Source organism: Populus euphratica, unplaced genomic scaffold, assembly GCF_000495115.2.
Source record: "Populus euphratica unplaced genomic scaffold, PopEup_1.0 scaffold14.1, whole genome shotgun sequence".
Lineage (NCBI taxonomy): Eukaryota > Viridiplantae > Streptophyta > Magnoliopsida > Malpighiales > Salicaceae > Populus > Populus euphratica.
Genome location: NW_011499876.1, coordinates 360,557 through 376,599, shown reverse-complemented (window position 1 = coordinate 376,599; position 16,043 = coordinate 360,557). Strand labels below are relative to the sequence as shown.

Sequence of the window (16,043 nt, the reverse complement as noted above, 5' to 3'; positions counted from 1 at the left end):
AAAAGACGATAAATATTTACAAATATCAATACTGAAATTTATTGAACATATATATCAAAATTCATTAGACAACTAAATCCAAAAATATTTACAAGTATCAATATTGTAATTTATTAAACTATATATATAATAAAAAATAATTAAGCAATTAAATTATTTTGGAAAAAAGGAGGAAATAACAAAATATTGCAGATTCCTTTCCTTTCTTTTATTTTTTTTTTATTTTTTTTCAATTTTTAACAATAAAAGTATATAGTGCAAAATTCTTAAAAGCAAGTGCATTTCCCTGAGACCCAAGCGGCAGCCAAGTGCCCCAGAATATAACGCGTGAACTTTGAATGCATCTATCTATCTCTCTTCACAGATCACAGTGCATGCACAGCCCAGCACTCCCTAAATTTAGCCATTTCCAAGTCCTCCTATCACTCAGCATTAATTATAATTTTATTTCTTTCCTTTACTTATTTGTCTTTTAGAGAGTTAAGCCAAACAATCTATTTTTGAGACACAAAACAGACTGACTAGACTACTCCATTTTCTTTCATTTCTCTCAAACCATACAGACTGTGAAGAAACAAGACACTCCCTGTGTGTTCTTGTGGAAAAAAGAGAGAAAAGTTTGGTTTCTTTGTTATCTGTTAGGCATATGGTGTTTCATAGGAGATATATATGAAGAGGAGTTGATTTTCTTGAAGGTTTTTAAACCTATTTTTTTCATTTTTGTTTGAGTAAGGATTAATGGGCATGGTCTTGATTTTGATCTTCTTCTTCTCTCTTGTTAGCTCTATATCACCTTCTTGTGAGTACCCTCTTTTTAATTTTCCGACATAGTTTCAAATCTTATTATTTCTTTCTTTTTTTAATAGAATTTTATGATCTTGTTGAATTTTGCCAATTAAGAGCCATGAATGTTTCAATGAACTGAGACTTGGTGAATCTCAATGGAATTTGTGCAGATGGGTTTGACCCACTTGATCCTTATGGCAACATAACCATCAAATGGGATCTTCTTCTATCAAATTCCGGTACAAATAATGTAAGCTGCGATTATGTTTTCATTATTCTCTAACATATGTTTTTCCCAATATTTTGTTTTTATTTTTGTTCCCTTTTCTTAACATGTTATTCCCTTGTGATATATTTGTTTTTGGGTGTTGGATTAGAGGCATTCTTGTTTTCCACTGTATAAGTTTTTCAATTACTTGTGTGGTGTTCATTGAATCTTGAACCATCCAAGAAAAACTATAGTTGTTCCATCATCCTCGCGATTTGCTTGTAAGAAAAAACTGATTTGTAGAAAAAGCAGGAAATCCTAGCACTATTTTTCTTGTTTCTCGACTAGCAATAAAGAAGAACGAAGTGCATGATGTACGTGTGATAATCCGGAACCTAAGAGAGAACTGCTGAGCCAAGCACGGTTTGTCTGCTTCTAACACGGTCTGGTGCTTGTGGGCTCGACAAAAATCTTAGTCTTCGTTGTTTAATTCTGTCCAACCATTGGTCACCATGACATCACTCGACAGGCCCGTTCTGTCCTAGGAGAAAGGAGTGTTCATATCCAATCAAAGATCCCACCGAGGAGCCTCAGATAATAAAAAATATAATATATTGTTTGGTATCATGGTGGGAAAATATGTTTAATTTTAAAAAGAAAATAATTTTAAATATTAATATCCTCTAAAAACAATGAAAGATAATTTTTTATTTTAATTTTTTTATGTAAAAATATCATTGCATCATCATCATGATCATCTATGTTTCTAACAATTAGCATCATGATAATGTTTGTCATAATATTATCATCATTATTATTTTGGTTAGCTGTAATTATCATCATATTTCTATTTAATATTTATAATTATTTTTACAACTATTATATAATTATAATCACTTATCTGCCATTACAATTTACAACCATAAGAATAATAACTATAAAATTGGGATTACTATAGCTCTTGTCATTACTATCAAGCACAATGTTAATCACCATAAATTTTAATAATTATATGCAAATCGGTCTATGACATTTGTTTTCTATTCTTTAAGCTGATGGTATCAATTTATAACTTCCAACAATATCGCCATGTGGAGCCACCTGGCTGGAAATTGAATTGGGCATGGAAAGGCAAAGAGGTGATATGGTCAATGCAGGGAGCTGAGGCTACTGAGCAAGGAAACTGCACTGAATTCAAGGAATCAACCCTTCCTCATTGCTGTGAGAAGGAGCCATTCATCGTAGACCTTCTTCCCGGAACCAATTATAATGCCCAAACCCAAAATTGTTGCAAGGGAGGTGTACTGTCATCCATGAAGCAAGATCCTTCCAAGTATGTTGCTACTTTTCAGATGGCTGTCGGAGGTTCTGGCACCAATTCCCAATTTATAATGCCGGAAAATTTCACACTTGGAGTTCCAGGCTATAGTTGTGGGGGTGCAGTTAAGGTAGAACCCAGCAGGTACACAACAGATGGAGGCCGGCGATGGACACAGGCTCTTGGTAACCAGTTTCAGAACTTTAAGACTTTTTCCATGACAAGAGTTTAATCCTTTCATCTTTTTGGTAAATTTCGCTGTTCTGTTTTCTTGAAGCGACATGGAATGTGACCTGCGTGTACTCCCAGAGTTTAGCATCACCTACACCAAGATGTTGTGTTTCCTTGTCTGCATTCTACAATCAAACTATTGTTTCGTGCCCCAGATGCAGCTGCGGCTGCAAAGGACAACCTGGAACAAAATGTGTAAAGTATATCTCCCCGACGTTTTTTAACATTTTTTTCATCATGTGTAGGGCTCGCTTGGTAACACACTTCAAAAAGATTTTAGTGTCTTGAATTTGCAGATCAACTGATCATTATTTGTGTAGAAGGGAATTAAGCTCTGTGAAAACTGGCAGGTATGGTGAGACCCCACCATTGCTGAAACAAAATCAAGATCCAACACCTGTAGTAAGGTGTTCAGAGCATATGTGCCCAATAAGGGTGCATTGGCATCTGAAAGAAAGTTACAAACAATATTGGAGGGCTAAAATGACAGTTACAAATTTTCACATCATGAAAAATTATTCAGAATGGAACTTGGTGGTGCTACATCCCAACCTGCAAAGTCTGACACAGGTTTTCAGCTTCAACTACGCACCCCTCAATCGATACGGATATATCAGTAAGTTGTTGCACAAAGCTAGCTTCTATCATATTAGTGATCTAGCGAAGAGAGATCGTCCATGTACTTTTTATTTTGAAAGAATATAAATTAACTGTAAAATTATCCCATAAACATATTTATTTTTTTATCTGCGTATCTGTTTTTATAATCAAATATGTTTTTTTCATTTCTGTCTCCACTCTTCTTTCTTTAAAGACGCTAACGAGATGCAAACTTAACCTGCATTCATCAATTGTCATTATATCATTAATTGTGTTTTGACATGAAATTACCATGCACAGATGATACTGGGATGTTTTGGGGGCTTCCTTTTTACAATGACATTTTACTACAAGAAGGAAAGGATGGGAATTTACAGACTGAAATTTTACTACGCAAAGATCCAGGGATTTTTACTTTCAGAGAAGGTTGGGGTTTCCCTAGAAAGATTCAATTTAATGGTGATGAATGTGTCATGCCTCCACCGGATGAATATCCATCGCTGCCCAACATGGGGCATAGTGCCTCTGCTACCACACCTTTCATAATTCTTTTCTCTTTGTTTCTCACATTTATGCTCTAAAATTGTCTCCACATTAGTATTTGTTTTTTGTTTAGATAAGCTCACTGCCATTGTTCAAAAGAAATAATTTTGAGATTGTGCTTTACTAGGTTACTATGGTTCGCTATACACAATTCCCTCGGAAAAAACAAATACATGGTGAAACGCACTCATGATATAGAGTTGTGGCGCACAAATTTCAAATTATATTTTGGTGGTTAAAATTAGGTTTATTATTAAAAAAATAAAAAATAAAAATAAAAATACTTACAAAAATAACTCCATTGTTAAATTACAATATTTATTAATGAATTAGATCATTGCTATACCACTCTTACCTACTAACATAAATAATTCATCAATATATACTCAGAGAATTATAATTTAAAAAAATAACATGTCATTTTATAGAAAATATTATTAACAAAATAAAATTATCACTAATATCCATCAATAAAGTCATCAAAAAGATTTAAGTTAGGATTTAACGAGCAATTACCCTTTCCTTTCCTCCATTTCTTTTTTTTTTTCTATCTTTGCAAATAACAACAAACTCATCATCTTTTATCACAAATCAAACATCCATCACCATAAATCCAACCACCCCAATACTCAATCTATCAGAATCCCCATTCTAGTTTATTTTTTTAGAATCTTCACATCAAGTAAACAAAACTACCTATTTTTTTTGTTTTAACTCATTTTTAAAACGTTAATTTTTATGGTATTTAGATGTAATATGTATCATTTCTTTGTGTATTTACTTATTTTTCTAGTTTTCCCATATAAATTTATTATATGATTTGCACATGTTAGGGTTTCTTTGAGATTTTAAAAAATTATATTTGTTTGTAATTTGATGAAATTAATTTTTATTTTGTAACTTAAGTGTTTTGCAATGAACTAAATAATAACTTATTTAATGAGTACATTTTATATTTTATCAATCTTGTTGTCAAGTTGATAATTTTAGTAAATGTGGAGGAATTTGAATTTTTATAAAAAATTAATAATGATTTATGGATACTATTAAAACATATTGAATAAGTTTGAGTTAAACCAATATTAGCCGATTTATTTAGTTCACATAATTAATTAATACATGTTACCAATATTCTATATAGGTTTGATATAAGTAATAGATGATCGAGCTTGGATGTATCAAGTTTCACCTAAAGGGTTGTGTATGATGGATTATTGTAATGAAGTTGAGGGTTTATTAATTACATATTATTTAATCCAAGAAATATTAGTAGAGACAATGTTAGATGTTTATGTAAGAGGTGTAAAAATAAAAAATTTCTTAATCTAAATATTATTATGATGCATCTTTTATAAAAAAAAGTTCATAGAGAAATATTTATGTTAGTTTGCACACGGAGAACTATATGCTCCTAACGAGACCATGGTAGAAAGGATTGTTGGGTTAACCTTTAGTTCTAGCAATGTATATTGGGTTGTAGATGATAATAGTAATCTTCATAGGAGTATGAGTCAGGATTATACAAATGAATGTTTCATCATAGATGGAGGACTAAATACAAACACGACTATGTTTTTTAATCTTTTAAAAGACTTTGATGAACCATTATGGGATAAATGCACAAATCATAGTAAATTATCAATTATTGCAAAGATGTTTACCATCAAGTCAAATCATATGCTGAGTAAAGTTGGTTACGATAGAATCATTAAACAAGCAATAATCATTTTACCTTAAGGAAACAGGCTGAAAGAAAACTTTAACGCTAATATATCCATGATAAGACTCATTGGCCTGGGATACTAGAAAATTAACATGTGTCCAAACTTTTGCATATTGTACTATCTTGAAAGTATAGATTTTATCGAGTGCATAACTTGTAGGCATGCTCAATGTAAATCCAGAATTGGTAAGGGAAGGACTTTTATCACGTGGAATCATTCACATGAATTAGCAGTGGAAGGACTTTTATCATGCGTGTGTGCGTGCATGCACGCGCATGTGTGTTCTCACTATTGTGAAAAAAAGGCTATGCAAATATTACCATTTTTGTAAGCTCATATTTGGCTCTTTTGTTGAAATGTCTAGTCAATTACACACAAAAAAAATCAGCCTATAAGTTTGAGAATAAGCCATAAATACAATAAGATTTCAGTTAATAGACCATAATTAGTACAAGAAAAGAGAAAATTACATTTAAATCTATATATTCAATACTTCTTTGATTGATTATGATTTACAGGATCTTACTACTACTTGTTTGTATGTTATTTTGTATGTTAATTGTTGTTGTATATAGATAAGTGTCTATGAAGTGCTTGCTTTTCGTAGGTCATCTATATTTTTAGCAATGGTACGGTCACAATATTGATTTGATTAGACAAACTAAGCCACAAGTAAAATCTTAGGGAACCAAGCAGTATAATTATGAATATTGGTCATTAATTTATTTGATAAGAGTAATGTTGTACAAACAAAGCATTTAATACAAAATTTTCATGTAAACATGTGACGACTACTTTATATATATGTGTGTGTATTTATGAAATCTATGTTTTACCACTTACAATAATTTGATATTAGTTTGTATAAATATCAAGCTCGAGCTTGTTAGATCTACACCCATAGACTTTAAAACCAGCTAAAGGGAGAGAGGGGGTGGTAATAGATAAGTGATTTGCGCCACCCTATTCATTTGGAAGATTATTTTGAATAAAATTAGTGATGTGCAAATTAAATAATATTTATCAAGATTTCAACATGAAAAATAGTCAAAAGAATAGATTGAAAACTCAGTAATATAATTAACTTGTTTTAGGATATAAGAATTCATGGTGTTCTATAACCCAAAATATTTATAAAATAGGTTATTTAGTTTATGGATAATGGTTAATCAAGATATTTAAGTAAATAATTTTCTTCTCTTTAGCTCATGAAACACCAAATTAATGATAAAGCTTTAAGTACTTGCAAAACAATTCCAACCAGGAGGACTTAAAGAACCTTAAATAATAAAGTCAATAACTTTATGGGAAAGATACGAAATGACTTAAAAGAGCCTTAGATTCCAAGAACAAGTGATGTTTGTTCTGAAGACAAAACCCTAGTATGTTGGGTATAACATCTTGTCAGACCCCTGTTTTCTTGGATATAACTGACGATTTAACCAAAATAAATTGGATTTTGCATCTCGCCAAACCCATGTTTTGTTGGGTTTGGTTGATCACGAAACCCAATTATTTGAAGTCTAGCATATTGTCGGACCCACCTTATTATAGACTCTTCCAAGTTTGTAAAAGATATGCAAAAAACATTTACCTTATCAATTAACCCCCCAAGGTTTTAATGTGTAACACATATAGAGGCTTAAGAGGCATCTTAGGAGGTTATTAGTCAGGATACATTTTGTCCTCTTTTGAGGAGCGGTATCTAAGCTTGTGTTAATTTGAAAGAATTACCCAGGGAAGAGAAAACAAACATCTTAGGAAGACCACTAAATGACGCACAATGAATATTTATCAGCTTTTAGCCTTCCAGGTGACTCGTACATAAAAAAAAAATACTTCATTTCATATAGCTTTTTTTTTACTTCTACCAAAAATTATCTATATTTCCTTAACTTAAAAGGTTTAAGACATATGAACAAGTCTACTTTGTCACAAAAATAACTTTTCTTGTTTAGGTAAACCAAATCTTCTTCTTCTTCTTTTCTTATAAGCTTATTGTTTAAGTTTTTTTTTTTTTGGTTTTTTTAAAGAAATTTAAAACGGCATCTAAAAAGGGGAAAAAGGTAATATTTATTGAGGGAAATTTTACCTTTAGGTAAGAAACTGACAGCACTCGTCAAAGATCATTGATTATTAGGATTGACCCACAACTTAGGACTAAAACTTCCCTACCTTATCCCTTTAAAGTTAGGGAAGATAGAAAACTTTAAGAGGTTTCAAGCCTAAAAAGAAAATAACATGTTACCAAAACTCCTACTAATAATGTTCAAAGCATGATATTTCCAACCTAAATAGATGAGGTCAATCTCTAACAACCAGGAGATTATATGGTCTTATTACCGGGATCTGATGATCGTGTTTCAGAGGTCACTAATAAGCACAGTGGAGGCAGATTTATAATTATAGCTCTCATTTACTTGTACGAGTTTGGGTAGTTATTTCTTTTACAACGCTTTATAAAGGAAGTATTTGAATGTTATAATTGAGTCCACCCTAATTGGTAGGCCATCTTATCGGTATTTGACAAGTTCTTTAAAATGTTAGATGAGGAACCTACTATCAGGATTTTTAGGTAGTGTTACACCCTAATCAATAGTGCTAAAAGGGGGCCTTCCTTCCTTTATCTTTTTTTTTAAAATTTTATTAATAAGATAAAAGGGCCTATGATAGAGACTATCAAAGGGAAGTCATCTCAATTAAAGAAATATAGAGAGCAATGGGGGGTGATGAGCTACAATGGAACGACAAAGCTATAAGATGGGTATAGTGACATTTAGGGTTATACGTATTATTCTAGAGTACCCCCAACTGGTGTGAATGACATGTCTTTCCTTAACACTAAGGAGAAAAGGGTGTGTGTAAAGTTAGATTCATTGTACACCTAGTTCAATATCAACTACATGGCCAAAGGATTTTATGGCACTAAGGATAAAATCTTGCTTTGACACCTATTTTGATTAAGGTATATATTCATTTTATAACTTTTTTTTTTGTTAAGGGAAGCTAGATTTACAACTAGTGGATCTCCAACTTTTTTACCCAACCATATTTCCACATATCCTCACAATCGTGCCCTTTCTGTCCACGCTTCTTTTACTTATACTCTCTTGGATATAACCCCTCGAAAGACAGTTGGCCTTTAATACGCAGACGAAACGTTAAAAGAATGTCTCATATGGTTATCAAAAAATCCCCCATCTATGTCCTTTATGTTGAGGAGGTTTATAAGGATGTCTTTCCTATTGAAAAGGCAAATATATTTTTCCCTTCTATTGAGGAGACTTTTAGTGAGGTAATAGGGGGTGATTGTTCCCTTCTCTAAAGAGGTACTTGTTCTTTTTTTTATGGGGTGCTTTGAAACCAACCCCAAGTATAGTGATCCTAGAGGTAGCCTCACGATGGAATAGAAGGATGCTTATGGCTTCAGATTATAATGTGGAAGTGGTCCCTCTCTATCTAGAACTCCCGCTCCTATCGATCTAGTTTTTATGCTCACAAGGTCTTCTGGTTAAAGACCTTATCTCATAAGGGTGAAAGATGCCTTCTTCAAATTAAACTTGAGTTATACTCCTTTTTAGTTTCCTAACTTAAGTGAGGAGGAGAAAAATACAAAGACATATTCTTTTCCATAAAAGTTACATCTTAGGTCTTAAATGAATAGAGGTGATAGACGTCTTATATAAGATGCTCACCCTATCTTCTAACGCTAGTGCTCTAACTGATCCTAATTATTGTGTCATCTAATCATTACTTGACACATGGCCTTTTAGGTATAAGAGAGTTTTCATGTTACCTTTTTTTTTTAATATATTGATTAATTATTTTAGAAAAATATTATTTATTTAGTTCATGTTATTGTTATATCGATCTAGATCTCCATGATATGTGTCTACTTTAATAGTAGGTGGGCTGAAAAGAAGAGAGTTGTAAAAAAGGCAATTGAGCAGTATTGCGCTAATAAGTTAAAGATGCATATACTCAAAGAGAAGAAGGTTGTTCAGGATGTTGAGATGACTTCTCTTAGAACTAGATATGGCTGACTAAAAGTGAAGTTGGTGGCTCAAACATGCCTCTTAGAGTCTACATAACATAAAATTCTTAGAAAAAAAAAATAGTTAGACTCAAAAGAGTAAGAGAGGCTTTAAAAAAGGAAATAAGGACTTTAAAGCAGGAGATGAGGGCTTTTAAGGACGAGCTTAAGAGTTCATATTTAAGGATGACAATGTTGAAGAATTCTTCCCGAGTCTTTTGAATGAAGTTTGGAGAATCTGCATCTCTAACAAAGACAATGTGAGACAATCTATTCTTGGTTATATCCAACTTGTATTTATTTAACTTCTTTAAAGGAATACAAGTTCACTTCAACAAAATTTTCCTAAATAGCCAAGTCTTAGATTTTGTTGATGTCTTCCCTATCCGAGCTGTCTTAATAATAAATGGGATTTATCTATCCTAGAAGCCTGATATGAGGATATAAATACTCCTGGGATATGTTTTATTTTCCAAAAATATTTAAAGGCTTTTACAATTTTAAATCCAACTGTAAGGCTATGTTTCATTAATTTAGGTGTTTTGGATTTGTATGTCAAATATCTTTTTTAGCATATTAACATATTGTTTTAAGCAATCCTATAGGTCCAATGACCATGATTGAAAAATATATATTTTCAACACTTAAAAATATTTAGAAAAGTTTTCTTAAGCGACCACATAGGTCCAATGCCTATAGTGGAAACATATACTTCTATTACTAACCTTTATCATTATATCATTATTGGACTATGGACTATTGCCCCATGTTTGGGGCAAAGATGGATGCTCAACAACACGTATGTTCATGGGTTAGTGTGATAATTATTATTGTTGGAACTATTATATTTAGAAAGACCTCATATCAATTCCTTATAAATTCATGCATATATCACTAAGAAGACCATATATCAATCCCTTGGAGATTTACAACATGATTAATGAAAAAGAAATTATTATATAATTTAATTTTACATCCCTATTCACTATAATATATTTTTAAATAATCAGTATGCTAGACGTGAAGGAGAATCTTTCCTTTATATCTTACAAGTAGTAAGTGTTTACCTTGACCACTCTACTTTATCGGTTATCCATAGCTTTGAACTTTCTCATAACCAAATTGTCAAATTTGGTTTTATATTTTTTTACTTTAGAAATCTAAATTTAAGGACTATAGGTTTTTATTTTAATTTAGGTTATTGCTTCAATTTCATAAGTGAGATGAAATGGAGTTTCTCTTATGAAGGTCTTATGGGTTGTCCTATAAGCCTATAATATTTCATTGTGCAACTCGGTCCATTCTAGTTTGGCTTCTTTTATCTTCTTCTTTGATCCATTAAGTAAAATTTAATTGGTTAGTTTTGTATGGCTATTGGTTGAGGATGTAATATTAAAAAAAAAAAACAATAGTCAATACGAAGTCTTTGGTAATGTTCTTTCCTCTTGTAATTATTAAATTGGGTTCCATTATATGTTATCAAAACTCTTGGAAGCCCAAAATAGCATATGATATTTTTTCATAGCAATGAAAGTATATAGTAATGATGTATGATAAGGATATTACTTCAACCTATTTTAGTCGATAGTTACCAAGATAAATTATCTTTTACCAATGTCTTTCGAAAATGGTCTTAGAATGTCCATCCCCCATTAAGCAAAAAACCATAGTGATGTTTTGACAGTTATTTCAACATATAGTTATTAGGAGATTAAAGCAAATCTTTAACATTGATCACACTTTTTCACTAAATTCATCAGATCACAAAGTATAGGTGGCTAGTAGAAACTCACTCTCATTCTTTAATCAGCTAAAACTCTAGAGCCTATATAAAGTTTGTATATGCTCTCATGTATTTTTTTAGCATATAAATGTTTTATTTAAGAGATAAACATCTAAGTAACGGAGTTGAAACAAATCTTCGATACATAATATTATTAAGAATACAATATGTTGTTACTCTTCCAGTCAAATGAGTTGCTTCATTCCTATTTTAAGGTATCTCTCCATTAAGTAAATAATTCTTAATTAGGGTTCTCTAATCCTCTTATTGGCTTATTAATATGGAAATGATTTATTTTGTTCTCATACTTGTTTTTTCTATAATTTCAACCTATACATCCATCAGGAGTTTTATAGGGCTTAAAATTGTCTAACTTTGATGAGAGGTTTGCCCATTGATTGTTGTCTTTTCGAATACGAATGATTGAAATTTTTATTTTTTCATTCTTCAAGTGAGGTAAAAAAATTTATTGATATAATTGCATCGTATGTTTTTTGACTTCATATATACCTTGATATTGAACCACCACTAGATAGATTTGCATTCAGGGTTTGTGCCAAATGCAAACCAGCTAAAAAAACTTCATATTCTAACACATTATTTGTAGCTAGGAATTCAAATTGAATGTTGTATTCAAAGACTTGCTCTTTTAAATTGATCAACAATATTCCAACACCATTTTTATTGATATTAGAGGATCCATCAACATATAAGTTCTAAGAAGGGGATTGTTATGTTTGCTTTATTAGTGCACTCAGTACAATAAAAATTTCAATTGAAGATTGTGGTTCAAATATATCCCTTGAATTCTCAAGTATGTACTTAAAAATAAAGTATGTTAAGGTTTGACCCTTTACGGATGGGCAAGGGCAAGTATGTACTTAAAAATAAAGTATGTTAAGGTTTGACCCTTTACGGATGGTCAAGGTTTGTATTGAAGTTTAAATTCTCCTATTTTACCAATCATATAGAGATTTCTAGTATGTGAAAGATCTGCCTCAATGGTTGTTGTGAGCGTACAATGATCTAGTGTCTTGGAAATATGGTTTAAATGTCTTAGAAGCATAATAACTAGTTTATTACAGTCATAAGATCCTAGCCTATATTTCAAACACCAAAAAAATATTTTGTTTTTTTTAATATATAAGATTATGAACTTATACATAAAATGTATTCTTAATATTGAATAAAATGACAATTTCTTTTATTTTTATGTTTTGACTCTAAAATGGTTAAGCTTGACCCCTAAACCTATGGTCTACTCTATAGAGGTAGACCAGTTTTAAATATTAAATAACTCAATGATTAGAAAACACAACAATATATTAGTTTATATCAGACAAATAAACAATATCGCTTACCTTAGGTAAGGTATACTAGGGGTGATATGTCCTTTGTATGCATAATCAGTTTCCATATCTAGACTTTAAGATCACTTAGGGTTCCTAATGACCAAAATGCTAAATGACGACTCCAATCCCTTTTGTTTTATAAGAAACAAATATTCATTATTCTTTCCACCTATCACCATAAAGATCTTACTTTGAAAGGATGGTCGTCGCGACACTATACACATCCAATATCTTGAAAAAGGGTAAAGTGCATTCCCTAGGTGAGTAATGGATTTGTTAAGGCTAGTCAATCCTCTTGTGAGGCGTTGTACTTCCTTCACACTGTATAGGGGCATCATGTATACTATGATTTAATTTATTTATTTTTTTAATTTAGCTCAATTTCCTCAGAGCTTACCAGAAAACCCAAAAATTTCCCTTTATTTATAGCGAAAACACATTTGGAAGGGTTGACTTTCATCTGGTATGGACTCAAGATGAAGAAAAATCCTTTAAAGTCCAGAAGATGTTGTTCAAAAGTCATGCTTATTAGTAACATGTCATCAACATGTACCTTCATAATTTTTCTTAACTAATACTTAAATATTTGATTAACCATTTATTGATATGTTGCCCTTGCATTTTTCAACACGAATGGCATTACTCTGTAGCAATAAGTACTTTCTATACCCATGAAAGTCTTTTTCTCTTCATCTTTAGAGTACATGAGGATTTGATGATAACCTGAGTTGACATCTAAGGAGCTCAAGAATTTGAGACCTAAAGTGGCATCTACCAACAATCAATTTTTAGGAACAAGTAACTATATTTTAGACAAGCTTTGTTCAAATCAATGAAATCTACACATATTTATCACTTGCCATTATTCGTCTTAACCATAACCATATTTGACAACTAGACAGGGTATAACACTCCCTTAATGAAACCAATGGCCTAAAGTCTTTTTTTTTTTTTAGTTATAGCTTTCAGTCTTTTCCTTCCAAAGTTCTTTTTATTTGATGAACTGGAAGGCAACCAGTTCTTCTTTTAACTGGTGAGTAGCTATTTTAAGATTGATGCTTGTCGTGCTTGATGCATTTGTTGTAAAATTCAACTTCTAAACTTATAAGAGCTTTGTCAATTATTATTATTGTGTCAATGTCAAGGTGTATTCTATTTTTATGATGGCCTATTCATCACCCCCCTTGAAATATATCTTTTAATTCCTCAAAAGCCTTAGTTTTGACTTTTATTATTTTCTTCAAAAACCCTTAATGGTCTAATATTAGCACTTTCCTACCTTTCAAGCAACTAATGGCACATTTCTTTGAGGCTACCTAATCCCCCCCCCCCCCCCCACAACATGGCAACTCTATATTGAGTTAGGAACTTTAATGTCAAGTATGTAGTATTGATTACAACATTGATTAGGTGTAGTAAAGATCTTCCTAAGATGACATTATAAGCCAACGTTAAATAATTCATAATGAAACATTGTTGGTATGAGGTACATCTCAAGGGAATAACAATCATAACAAGTAGTTTCAAAACTCCTTTCACTAGAATACTTGAACCCTTTATCTCATTGAGAGGACTCTTCACTAGTATCAGTTTTAAATAAGGGATTCTAATTTGGGACATGCTTCTATAAAGAGGATTTTCACTGCTCTGTTATCATCTACTAACACCCGATGTACTTTGTGATTAGAGATAATAGTAGTCATGACAAGGGCATTTTTATATGGAAAAGTCGTATATTCCCCATCTTCAAGAGTATTGGCTTGTGCCATTAATCCAACAGTTTAGCAGCTATGAGGACTTACTTTGCATGCTTTCTCTTTCTATTGTTAAAGTCACCTCTTACCTACCCTTAAATTCATATTGATCTCGAGAAGAGTTATTACACATTAACCAGGCTCTTCTCTATTTTGTTTTGGGTAAGAATTCTTCTTTAGAAACTAATAAAGATAACCATTAACTATCAACATTTTAATTTTTTTTTCAAGACATAACAATCTTTGGTGTCATATCTTTTTTCTTTATGAAAAATACAATATTTCTTTGATGTGAGGGTGTTGGGAGAAGGCTTCAAGGTGAAGGATATCAAATGAACTCCTTACCTTGGATGATTGCAAGGATTTCGATGAAGGTGGTGTTTAAAGGAGAGATATGCATTTTGGAATAGCTTAAGCATTTCCTCATTGGTTTCTTGTAACCCCTTTTAGGATCATTATTCCTTTTAGAAGAACAATTTTTTTTTACAAGCAACCTCGTTTAGAGAACCTATCTAGCTAGTTATCCTCTGGGCACATCTTATGCATCCTCCTCGTATGACTCAACGTATCCTAATGGATTTATAAGCCTTTCTCGCCAAATCTATATGAAAAGTTGGTTGAAAAAGATGAGATAATTATACAGCTTCAAAGTAATTCCCATGACCTACAAAGTACAGCCCTCATGACTAGCCAGGGTATTATGATGTTGAGAGTCCTTCACATGCTTCCCATACACCTCCCCTCCACCCTTAGGATCTAACCCAAATTATGAACCTTTTTTCTTTTAGGTTTGTTTATGTCTTGTAATTGTTAAGTTATAATTATATCTCAAACACATTTAGCAAAAGAATGAAAAAAAAAGTTTATGTCTCATAACTGTTAAGTTATAATTATATCTTAAACACGTTTAATAAAAGAATAAAAAAATGAGAGAGGACATATATTTAGGGTTAGTATTTATACCTCAATTTATTATATATACTAAGTTTTTTATCGGTTTAGTTTGGTGTAACTTTTTGAGTTTTTATCATTTGAAACCCATCAATATCTAACCAAAAAAAAAAATTAGATTTTCTAGTTAACTTTTTAATTAATTTTATCGATTATTCTGCTCGTGCTAGTTAATTTTTTAATTAATTATTCTGCTCGATCAAATGAACACCTCCTACCCATCCTAATCATTTCCTGGAAGTTAAAGCTCAGCTTTTCTCAGCAGGGTTTACCTCTGAACTGGACGGTGAATTTTATTCAATAGTGTTACAAGTAATCTATGGAAAGCATCAAGCAATCCTTTCCCCAACTTGAGCAAAAGCAATTCTATAAATTTGAAGCTAAAGCAGGCAAAAGAGCTTTATTTCCAACCAGCCAAACGTTCCCTGCTCAAAATAATTCTCATCATTTAAACAGTGCAGGAGGCAAGCATGGATTTCACTGAACAGATTTTACAAGAGTTTCCTAAGAATAACAAATTTGGGACAATGCATATTCAACAAGGCCTCAAGATCCTTCAAAACTACATTAGATTCCGAAGTGTACATTCTAAATGGATCAGAAATGGATACAGATTCCCTGAGTTCTGATAACTTGAACATGCAGGAGAGGCCAAAATAGAAACCTCTTTCTTAGTTATCACCTCCGGTGAGTCATCTGCCTGCTCGATAACCACCAGGTGCACATGAAGATTAATTATCAAATTAAGATAGGGAAGGAA

General features: G+C 31.9%; 1 protein-coding gene across 1 annotated transcript; it reads left to right on the top strand.

The window, feature by feature from the left end:
* Positions 1 to 389: 389 nt before the first annotated feature.
* Positions 390 to 3,809, top strand: COBL6 (COBRA-like protein 6 precursor). The gene is made up of 6 exons (XM_011030003.1): positions 390 to 799; positions 957 to 1,036; positions 2,047 to 2,497; positions 2,590 to 2,743; positions 2,894 to 3,159; positions 3,444 to 3,809. The coding sequence occupies exons 1-6, from the start codon at positions 739 to 741 to the stop codon at positions 3,722 to 3,724; spliced, it is 1,293 nt and encodes a 430-aa protein (XP_011028305.1). The 5' UTR covers positions 390 to 738; the 3' UTR covers positions 3,725 to 3,809.
* The last annotated feature ends 12,234 nt before the right edge of the window (positions 3,810 to 16,043 follow it).